At 39.1% G+C, this 12361-nt stretch overlaps 1 protein-coding gene across 2 annotated transcripts in view; it reads right to left on the reverse strand.

Annotated features, from left to right (window-relative positions):
• Positions 1-1099: 1099 nt before the first annotated feature.
• The window catches only part of LOC149195043 (uncharacterized), an 80127-nt gene continuing 68865 nt past the window's right edge, over positions 1100-12361 (reverse strand). Inside the window, exons 2-3 of one of the 2 annotated variants that reach the window (XM_089405233.1) lie at positions 1513-4322; positions 1100-1338 (exon numbers count right to left, since the gene is read on the reverse strand). In XM_089405233.1, the coding sequence (XP_089261359.1) occupies positions 1524-4322 (2799 nt within the window). In that variant the 3' untranslated portion in view covers positions 1100-1338; positions 1513-1523. Of the gene's footprint in view, positions 4323-12361 lie in introns of both variants that reach the window. The other variant, XM_089405232.1, reaches the window with a different exon arrangement.

A 12361-nucleotide genomic window follows, 5' to 3' on the forward strand; every position in this document is an offset into this window, starting at 1 on the left:
AGAGATAGGTAGCGTACTCCACCTCAAATGCACATGGCCTCCTCACGCACATGGCTCCTCCTCACGCAGTCAACGCAAAGAAAAAAAAAACACGTACTGCAACGTACTCCAACGCAGATGGCCTTAGATGGCTCCCTTTTTCTTTTTTTTTTCCACAGGCAGATTGCTCCCTCAAACTCAACTAACTCGTTCTAATACCATTTGTAGTTCGAATAGGGAAAATGAGTAAAGAAGGAAAACATTTAGTTATACATTGAACAAGAAAAACATATAACTGATTTGAAAACTGAATTCAAACACACAAGTAGCAACACAAGATTTACATGGTAAAATCTTGACAGAGTGTTAAGGAAACATCCACGGGGCAAGGGATTGGAATCTTTGTTCAATCAATAATGATTCTCATACAATAGTTCGGGCATTCATTTGGTTTTATATGTGCCTTCTCAGTTACATAACCGATGATTCGGTATAAACCTAACTTGTTACATTTTACCCAAATTTCCATAATTAGTTGTCAAACCTCCAACAAAACTACAAAACTATTTCCAAGATAAAATTGAGAAAGAATAACGAGGAACAATTTCTATAGCAGCCACGAATATTTTCAGTAGTGGCCAAGCGCACGCAAAAGTTCTAACACAGTAAGTTGAATTTTCAAGGTGACACATATGAAAGCGATTGGAGACTTTCACTATTAATTCCGTCTCTGAATTTTGCTCTCTTAAGTTTGAATTTTTTCAAGTGCCGTCGAAGTTGATTGTTAATAAGTTTTTTTCCAAGTAAAAGAGTCCGGTCATATTATTGAAGGAAGCAATTTATAAGTTTGTCCTATTGCGAACTTTCCGTACAGCTGTGAGGTTTTTCCGAATCTTCACAAAAAAAGCAATTGATGTTTCACTATTCCAACGAACTGACTAAACAGTTCATTCCACAAGTTCGTTTTGCAGTATACACATTAACAGATATCAAATAACGTGTATCTAACATGTTAAGTATTGATAACAAATCCAACTAAGTAGATAAGAGGAGCTCACTACTGGAAATTGTGAAAAAAAAAATACTATGAAATTTCATTGAAGCCTAAAAATATGGGAACTTCACTAAAGCAAATATGTGCATTATGGTGAACTTCGGATATGGCTTACATTATTTACATGGTTAAGTTACGCTCTATCTCACAAGCTGCTGTAGATTCTATGTTCATTCACAAATCTGGAGCTACCATATCCCATTACATGAAACAATACATGATCCAAATATTCAAAGGTGTGTATTTAAGTGAACCAAATCTGGCTACATAATTAAGATGGTTCCTCATAAGCTGCTGCAGGTTCTCTGTTCATTCATACATAAAACTGATTTACCATAACACATACACTAATTAAGTAAAACATAAAAACTACAACATAAGGGGGGTGATTTTGCAAAACAAAAATCCAGATATCTAACCAAGAAAACAAAAGTCTGCATGTCTTAGCATTTTTAAAAGGGAAGATTGGTCTAAAATACCTGCCGCATCCCTACATTAAGGCTGCAACTTTGGGCTTAAGACTTGTGGCCAAGTCTTCAAAGCTTCTCGCTAACTGCACTTCGTCCAGACTAAGCTGAAATGTTCCGTTGCCTATATTGGCCATTTCTTTGAGAATATTGATTGTAGAGTCGGTTCCAAACATTATGGTATGAAGAATCATCCTCGGCTCTTGTTGTTTCATTCTGTCGACATAATATAGAGGATCCCCTCCCCCATTATTTCCTCCATCACTCAAAAACACAATCATTGGTCTTTTGTGATCAGTTGTAGGATCTTTTGAAGCTTTGATCATCACCTTTTCAGCCAATTCCAGTCCAGAAGAATAAGTAGTTCCTCCATCCGCATCATAATCAAGAAGCGAGTTAACAACTTCCTCCCTCATCTCTTTCATCTCTAGAGCAACAACTGAGCTGTAGTCGAAGAGAATCACTGATACCGAATCATCAGATACCGTCCTAAGACGAGTTCTTATAAATCTTATTATCGCCTCAAATACGCAACCAAGCCTACAGTCATGTGAAGGAGAAAACATGGACATTGTTGGCTTAATATCTGTACTGCCCATGGACCCCGATTTATCAATGACAAATATCACATGATGAGGAACATTCTTGGAATGATCACAGCCGAAATGATGCCCATCATCTGTTATATAGCCCGCAGAACTGACATTCAATCCAGTTCTTTTGATGGAAGCATGCCAAAGTTTCTCAGTGCAATAAGATTTCGGAGCTGCACCAGCCTTTTTGTCTGGAAGATCTTCATGCTCCTCGGATCTGCAATAGTGATTGCAGAGGCCAAACTCGTTCTGCTCTTCCTCAGTGCAGAGATCAACGAATCTAATATATTTCCAATAAGTCTCATGGGTCATCTCATCCTTCGGTACATCCAGGTCGGGACCATATTTCCTAGTCTCGTGCCTGGAGCCATCGTAGAGCTTGCTGGTACAGTTTTCTGGGCATGGGACCAAATGAATGTGGCCCCTGCCTTGTTTTCTGCAATGCATATTGCACATTTCTGCCAGCCCCGTTTCTCCCCATGCATATTTTCTCTCATCGATATCAATCTCCTCTGTTTCTGAAATGAATTTAACATTTCTCATATTGCCATGCACTGTGTTATGCAAACCAGGGTGATCGATCGGAAGTTGGCAAAAATAGCCACAAGAATGACATCTTGTCTCACAATAATGTACAGCTTCTTCGTTAGTTGTATGAACATGGGGTCCTTCATGGCTCCTCTTAAAGGCTGGTACTGGGACACAACAATCCTTTCGTAGACCGTTCTGCTCTGATTCAGATACATGCTCATACTCGAAAGACCCTCTGCGCCCTTGGAACTGCCTTGTTTGGCGAACTAACTCAGTAAAAATCTCACATATTCCAGGCACCCCGCATTTTTCAGGGCACACATGCTCATTCCCACATAGATGTTCCGCATCGCGATTGAGGTCATGAAAATGGTCCTTGTAGCCGCATGTCCTTGTACATCCCTTCATGAGGCATGGGCTTTGACAGTATCTTTCATGGCAAGCATGCCTATCATGATCCCCAAACTCAATTGGGACAACACAAGGATTTTGGCAAGTAGGAAGAGAACATTTTTTCTTGCACATATGTTGTGGAGAATTGCACTTGTGTGGACCCTCGTGCCCAAGCTTAACAGAACAAGACTTATTACAGTTGGATGACTTCTTAAACAAGTCACAAATTTCACCGCAGGTGTGGTTTTTCATTTTACAGTCATGGGGGCCATCATGCCCTGCTAAATACTTGCATTCTTCAACTGAATTCTCTGTTTCCTCCTTGGTGCAGAAGGTGCATTTTTCTGAACATACATGGCTACTCATGCAAGAATGAGATAAGACATGACCTTTTTCAAGCACACATCTCCAAAAGCATTCAGAACATTTACATCCGCAAACAGACAGCATTTGCTTCATTCCTGCAATACCCGCAGCAGCCTCTAACTGTAATTTGTGCACCTCATCAGCACTGGCAAAATCCAGTGTATTTGATATCAAAAACTGTTCAACTCGCTTTCGTCTTCGATCGGCCAATGCACCCAAAAATCTTTCAAAAACAGAGTGCCACCATTCACCATCAGTTCCTTTTCTTGGCACAACACTTTCAAATGTTGACCTGAGCTCAGATACAATGCTTCCAGGAACTGCTGTTGGTTCTACTGAAGGAGCCAATTCTAAGCCAGTATCGGGGAAATCAAACGTGAACTCCTCGACAACAACGGGAAAATCCGAAACTTCTTCCTCCGTATCCAAGCTAACTAGCATTTGAATTTCCCCCGCGGCAGAGAGGCATCCCCTCTCAATAGCAGACTGTAGATTTCTCCTGAGTATGTCCACCCTTAGGGCTACACGTTTACTATCTACAGACGTCCAGTCTTTAGCTGCAATCTGAGCAATCACTAGCTTCACATCATTCAAGAAAGCGGTACCGTTGTGATAGCATGAATTCATTTCCTCTACTGTACTTGCAATTTCCCTTAAACTATCCTGGTAGTCAGGTCGATTATATGGAGGCATTGCAGCTATTTCAACCTTTCCACCATACATTTTTGAAAGAAAGTTCTCAGGAGTTTTGGAACATATTCTAGAAATTTTTTCTTCGAATTCATGTTTCAAATCGTCCACATCCGAACTGTCAACGTCCTTGATGGCGATATAAAAAATTCCTTTGAAGAGCCTTTTGTCCTTGTCCTGCTTAACAAGGCTGATCCCATTCTGGAAGCGGTCAAAGACTACCTCTGTCTCTTTGTCCAAATGAAAGTCCTGTTACAAACGGACAGGAATCTTACGTGAATTTTAGTAACCATTTAAATTACAATTCTAATAGAAGTTAATTTGTCTGGAAGAGGTTTAGACTTTGTTATACATCGATTTGTTATTAAAAAGCTTGGAAACACGTGTACTACTGAAACCCCATTTTTCAAACAAGAAAATTAAGTAAAGAGGATATATCTTACTGAAGCCATCCATGGAATATAGAAAACAGGTCACAATTAAATTTGAAGACAGAAAATCCTCTTTGATCTCAGACAGAATAAGCATTAGAGAGTAGTAATATTTTATTCTCAAAGAAAACACCACAAATTTATCAATTCAATTATCTTTACGATCAATATTGAGGGAATGAAGACGGCCTTATGGTAAACCTACCTTTAGCATAACAGCCAGACGTCTATCTCCTGCCGCAGCTAGTGCTGGCTCTCCCACCTTGCTCAGTGGTCCTTCCCATATACAAGATAAAAATGTTACCAGGCTGTGCAAGGTTTGGTCTTACAGCGTTTCATAAAATTTAGAGTTTTTTGTGTAGTTGATTTGTTCCAGAAATTATTATTAAAGCTTAATAGGCAGAGTAGAATCACCAGTCATAAATATGCCCTAAATATGAGACTATTAAACTCATATTTTAGAACGTCAATTTGCTCATCAATAATAGGCCATTATTCAATAGAATTTTACTTTCATAATTAAGGCTCCATTTATTGGAGAGCAGCCATTCATCAAAGCCCTTTTTGATGACTGGCATCAACTTTTTAACTTAAAGTCGATTATAACATTAAATTAATTATCGTCATATTTTCAACTTGAAAATTACGCTGTAAATTTGTACTCGAATGCATAGTGGTCATCCTTCTAAGAGATCTATTCAAGTTGCCATCCTTTTAAGAGATCTATTCAAATAAGGCATGTGACCAGATTCACTAAAAGCTAGTTCTTTTAAAGTTTTAAATATGGAAATCGGATTTCAAATTTTCCGTTCTTTCCACTTTACTGCAGCAATTATCTCAATAAGTGATGCATGAGCAGCCAACTTATTCTGGGCAATGCTGGCAGAGCCTGTGTTAGTGTAGGCTGTTCGGGCCACTTTTCACTGTGGAGGGTCGAGCAACACGGAGCGGGCACTGTTTTTGGATCTCAGCAATCCATCCCTCCCTAAATTTGATCACTTCACTTTGTTCGCTTCACTGCCCCCCCTAAATTTGAACACTTACAAACGAATAGTTGTAATGTAATTGTGTAGATGTGATTTAGACTCTGAGACAAACAATATGGTCAAGAGCCAAGCTATGTATATTGTGCATTGATACTATTATTAATAATTTAGCTGTGATACAAGAGGGATGGTAACATTAATGGCCTATGATTCTACAACAGTTGCAGGCTAAAAGGGGCTTTTGGGGAGATTCCACGTCTAGAATGTCATGCCGTTTTCCTAAAATCAATTTGTCATCATATAATCAAAAAAAATATTGAATCCAGATAAGAGATTGGTGAAAGAGTCATCTCATTTAATTATGATAGCCGGGGCTGAGTGCAATCATTTTTGGGGGAATTGTAATAGTCAAACATGCACAAGAGAAAAGATCATTTGAGTAAAGGTAGAGGAGAGACTTTCGGAAAAAGAGGCGGGGAAAAAATAGACTTCGCCTTTGAAAAAGAGGACAGGCATATTTTGTGTAAAAACCAACCATGAGAGGAGCTAGAATTTGTGTTCAGAACTAGGCTATCATGCCTGTTAGGATTTTTTTGTTGAGAAAATTACCCAAAAGCATGTGAGAATGTTGCTGTGAGCACTCCTGCTGCAGCTGAAATTCCTGCTGTCTCCAACTTGGAGATTTCCTAGCCAACTTATGTTCGAACCCTAGAGGGAAGTGGGATAACCTAAGGGAGAGCATGGCAAAGAAAGGGATTTCATTCTTTGGATTGTGCAAGTTAGGAAGAAGACTGATTGATTGGAATTGCAATAGGAGTTAGCATATTGTGAATTTTACTAGGTGTTGGATTATTTGAGTGGATAGTAGCCAATCATAGAAATTATTTTGTTGAACTCATAGCCCTAGTTCAGGGCTGACTTGCCACTGAGAGATCCGGAGCAACAAAGTCTATAGTTGGGTGGAATGTCCCTTGTACACAACTATATGGTGACACCTTCTCATGAAATAAGTGTTCCATTGCTCATATTTATAATTTTAATCTTGTGTTTACTTTGTGCTGTGTGTTTAAATAATGTTGCGTATGTTTAAAGTCTAAACAATCCACATTCATGAATTTAAAATTATTGATAGATGTGTGAACCTATATGTCATGCTACATGTATTGATTTTTAATTGTATCTGAGTACTTTGATTTGGATTCGTAACAAGTACATTACAAATTGGTGTTTTCAACACTGAGTCTACTACAGAATAATAAAGTTGTACTCTGTAGAATTTGGGGAAAATTGTAAAACCGGGCAAAAGCCCCCAATTTCTTGATGTATTTTGAATCATCAACACGGGTATGTAAAATGTATTATTTCAGTCGATGGATTTTGGTCATGGAGGCCAAAATTGCCAAATTCATGGTAGCCAGGCAAGGAATTTGGGTGAAAAATCAATTTCACCCAGCACAAAAAAATCGGGGGCAAAACCCCCAAATTTTGATTTGTATTGGAGTTCTCTAATGTGGGTGTCAATTAGTAGCTAAGTGGTCAAACTCAACCCAGAAGCCCGGGTCTATGGTTTCTGTGATAGCTGTCACTTCAAATTTTCGGAAAATTACCTAGTGCAAAAAATGTAGATATTTAGAAGAATATTCTGTGTCATTTTGTGCAATACAGTGTGTATCAGATAAAATATTATTTGTACAACACAGTTTTATTGCCTAGGAGAGTAGATTTGTGACGTAGGACTTGGAAATTTTTCAAAAAATATGGGAATATCATGTATTGCACAAAAATATTTTTGTTGCCGTGTGACATATCAAACTAAATAAAAGATCAATATGATACACTGCAAAGGAGGGACATTTTAGGTAATGCAATACACTACAATATTTGGAAAAATTTCTTGTAAACTTGAAGAGTTTCATGTATCACGTAAAGATATTTTTGTTGTGGTGAGCTGTGTTGGTGTGATACACCATACAAAAAAAGAAATTTCATGTGATGCAAGAAGAAAAATTTCTAGATGAAAGCAAGAAAATTTCGTGTGGCACAAATGAACATAATTATATAGTGCAATGTATTGCACTGAAATAATATTGGTGTGATACGATGTATCACACCATAATAATGCTGGTGCAATACACCACAAGGAAAATAAGTTATCCAGATGTGATAAATGAAGGGGAAAAAACAAAAGTTATCCCATGAAAATAATTTAGATGCAATGCATTACATCATACCAAAACTAGAATTGGTACAACACACTGCAGATGGAGAATGTTTGGATAGTTGCAATATCATGGAGGCAAGATATTTTGGGCAGTGCAATATGCTACATTCAAAGATAGAATCATTGGACACATAGACACCAATGTCACCACGTTGGTGAAGCTGAAAAAAGTTTGATGCCAAAATCTTGTTTTGGCCATGACAAGAGAAGAAAAGCTCAAATTAAAGTGAAATTTTAGGAGTACATCCGTAGTCAGGAGGATTACAAAAGTGCCAGTAAGGGCCTACAAATTAATAATTATTGTAGAACAGAACGGCACTTCTTGACAAAGACCACGTTGCTAATAAATTTTTTACTATGAGTCAAGGAAATAGACACGAGGAAACCTAGTGGAGATTTTGGCCCGATTCGAAAAGGTTTGGAATGGGAAAGCAGAACTGAGGCCAAAATCCACTACTCATGAGACATTTGAGATTTTCAAAAGGGGAAAGGGGACCCCAAACCAAACAAGCCAAACAACTTTGTCTTACTAAAGTTTTCCAATTTTTGCTCTGTTTAGAAGATAATGAATTTTGCTAGAAATTCTAAGTCTCGTGAAAATTTGAACATGGAAAAGTTGACAATTCCATAGTGATGCAATATTTGAATGGAACTTGAAATCACGAAAATGAAAATAGTTGTGTACTTGCAATCAAGAATACTATATGCACCCTGTTGCTGCAAAATCTAGCAGGCCTTGAAGAGGGGTACCCTACAAGGCTATCACTAGACCAAGTGACAACAATAAAGTAGTAGCCCACTATCACTACAGCTACTATCTCTACTCTTTATGCACTTTCACCAATGGGAGGAGTCCCAATATAAAGGTCACCTAATAGGTATTCTAGTTTTAAAGGTGCGAGATGATCTAAAGGCTTCTAAGGGAAAGACACATTTTAGGTACAAGGCTCCAATGATTAAAAAGGGGCAATTTTCTTTCCAAGTAAAGGCCAAATTTAGGCAAGGCAAGGCCTAGGGTTTGATTGATAGGTTGAGATTTGGGGTGAACCAAGGTCAAGTGCCAAGAAAAAATTCCCACAACGTAGTTCGACAAGGTTATGGCACATGAAACCCTCAAAAAGCCCTCAAGTTGAAGCTAAAACCAAACTAGGGTTTTCACCTAGGGCAAACATCTAGGGCAAGAGAGATCATGGATAAAATTGGAATGAATTCCCTCCAAGGAGAATGATTTTGAGGCAACCATTGTAATCCTTGATGTTTAGACTTTCCAAGCCCAAAAATCTCCCTTCCTTGTCAATTCACACTAAGCCCTAGATGGTCGCTTGGCCTTAAGAGGACCGAATTAGGTAAGAGAGACAAAGAGTAAAAGTTTATAGTTAAAATTGACTTTATCACCAACAAATTGATGGCCAGTGCCTAGTCCTGGGGTTGATGGAGTCTATGGAATCTTTAGGTTGGCTAAAACTTGCGAGGGAGTAAGGATATTTTGATGCCCTAACATCAAGACCCTTACTATTACCTTTGTGAGGGATCAAAATTCACTTGAGAGAGCTAATGTAAGATCACCAAGGGGATTGTCATTCACATATCATACAATGAGTAATGCATGCAATAATATGACCTAACTTCCATAAAATTGATATTCAACAAAATTAGGGCACAATATTTAACCTAGATCACCAATTTATTCCATACATTAGACATGAAATCAGAAAATTTCAATAGAAAAAGCACTTACAGGACAATATGCATGTACAATCCAATCATTGATCTAGTGTAACTTCTCCAAAGACAAGAATATAGCTCCAAGAAAAAATATGCTCCATAGAGGACATCTCTCCAATAGCTATAAGAGGTTGAAATTCTCAAGTAGAGAGGTTGAATTCACAAGTGATGATGATGACAAATGAACAAGTCCTCTCCTCTATTTATATGAGGAGGACAAGGTATAATTTTTAGTCTAAACCCCCTACTAACAAGTACTATTACAATGAAATCCTTGGGTTACAAGCCAACCCAACTAGCTTTGTCATAGATGCAATGAGAAGCGCACACGTGTGAACCCTGAGCATACTAAGGTTGACGTCATGCAAGAAAGGAGCCCTGAACACCAAGCGTTGAGGCTTTTGAGTGCCAAGTGTGGTGTAGAAACCTCTAAAATTTATCATTTGAGGGTTGGCCCTCAAATCTCCGTCAATAATAAAAATCCCTCTATAGGCTTGTTGGCAGTGTTGGATCGCGCCAACATACTGGGGATCTCCTTGATATGAAGTGTCAATTAGACCTCACACCATTTGGTATAGGAGTCTCATCCAAATTATGGCCCAGTTGCCATTTACTTAAAGATTTGCCTTGGCTTGAACAATTAGCATAAGAGAGTAGCGTGCATGTACATTTGAATGAGAAAGAAAGTACGCCTTGTGTAATGTTCAATTGCAAATATATCAAGGCTCTTTCACTGCAAGGAAACAAAGTGAGTCTCTAAACGAAATGTAATAGTACTATTCTAGTAAAGGCACATGCACATAAATGAGGAAAAATCGTTAATCATCAAGCGAAATAGTTCATATAGATGCAATGATCATTACAACCATCACAACACTGTGAAAATTCTATCACTGTAGCAACTAATTTACCTTTCCTACTTATTTCACCATAAGTTATTCATGAAATTACTTCAATAAACATTAAAATAAATATTGCTGCAGATATCACACCATAATACAGAAACAAACATATGCACAATAATCAACACATTGACACAGTTATTTTGGACTAATGTCCCCAGAAAAACTCAATGTGGGAAAACCAGTGCAGCAAGGGAGGATTTTATTATTCAGCAATTTTCTAGTACAATAGGGTGCCAAATTGGCTTAACCACAGATAGACAAATTCTTTGGCACTTCTTCTGAACCCAGCGTCAGCCCTACTGACTTCTACGTGACCTGAAACCCTCTGCGTCAGCCTGTTGAGACTCTGCGCAGCCTCTCTGACATTATGCGTCACTCCTGCAGCCTCTATGTGGATGACGCAAGCCCTATTGGCTCTGCGTAGTCTCTGTTGCCTCTGCGTGGCTCGCTTTGGCCCTACGTCTACCTTTTCTGCGTCTGTGCTAATTTCCCATCTCTCTGTTGCATACTTGCTGCCTCCTGACTGCTCTCCAGACCACTGGTTCAATTTCTCAGCTAACCCCGCTCCAGAAATTGAACTGACTGGTCTCCCTCTGTGTGTTCTCCAAGTGCCCCTCAAGCCTCCTTTTATACTTTTCTTGTTAACAAATCAACGGTCGAGATTAAGTCCCTAATCAACTGCTAAGATTAGATTTGGCTTGATCCATGACTTTTGGACCATTCTAACATAGTTTCATATTAATTCAAATTAATATTTTATTTTCTCTAAGTTTAGACTTTGGGATTACATTAAAAATATTAATTATTTTAATATCTCCCAAACTGTTTAGAATCTTCCCAAACCCTTTTTGGGTATTGGAGATCTCATGTGCCTTAACCTCTCCACCAAGTTTCGTGGCTAGATCACATCCGATGCTACCCCAAATCAACACTCCCTCTTAGCGAGGTCTGTGCTCTGGAAATACTCCTCACTAAGTATCACCCTGATCATCCGGCATCAGTTCCTGTGCTGATGCTAGGCCTTCCTGCCCAACATCCTCTATACTATCGTATCCTGTACTGCTGCCCATGGCTTTGCCATTGCTGCATCTGTACAACAACTTCCTCTGCATCTGTGCTGCTGTTGGTCCTTTCTCCCAACACTGCATCTGCACTGCAACTCCCTCTTCATTCGTGTTGCTAACAAACTCATTTATACTTCTAAAAGGGGTTCTTTACCATCCCCATCTTTTCCCTGAAGTAGTCAAATTTTGACTTTCCAAGGGCCTTGGTGAGGATATCTGCCACCTGTTCTCCTGTAGGAGTGTAGCTCAACTGTACAGCTCCTCGTTGGACACAGACTTTGACAAAGTGACACCAGATATCAATATGCTTCGACCTATCATGAAACACTGGATTCTTAGAGAGTTTGACGCAACTCTGATTATCACACATGATCCTGGTCGCCTCCCTATTTCTTCTAAAGAGGTTCACCAGCAATTTTCTAAGCCATATGGCCTCACACGAAGTTGTGCGTGCTGCCATATATTCTACCTCAAATGAGCTCAGAGCCACAGACTTATGTTTCCTACTGCACCAGGAGGTCATTCCTAATCCAATGTTGAAACAATACCCAGAGGTACTTTTTCGATCCACTGAACTTCCTACCCAATCTGCATCAATAAATCCACTCAACCTGGTATTCTTCCCCTTGGTGTATAAGAGCCCATAATCAATTGTTCCCTTTAAATACCTGAGAACGTGTTTAGCTACTACCCAATGTGCCCTCTTTGGTTCCACCATGAATTGACTGAGGGTGCTGACAACGTAGCAAATATCTGGCCTGGTATTGACCAGATACATCAGGGACCCTATGAGCTGCCGATATAGGGTGGGATCGACATCCTTGTCTTCTAATGCATCAATCTTCTTCCAGTTCATGATCATTGGCGTAGCCATAAGTCTACAGTCTCCCATCTCGAACCTTTTCAGGATTTCTGTAGCATACCTCCCTTGCCCAAGGAAGATTTCTACTTTCTGC

The sequence above is a fragment of the Pinus tabuliformis genome, chromosome 2_2 (genome assembly GCF_031772625.1).
Source record: "Pinus tabuliformis cultivar Carrire ecotype Pingquan chromosome 2_2, CPIR1, whole genome shotgun sequence".
Lineage (NCBI taxonomy): Eukaryota > Viridiplantae > Streptophyta > Pinopsida > Pinales > Pinaceae > Pinus > Pinus tabuliformis.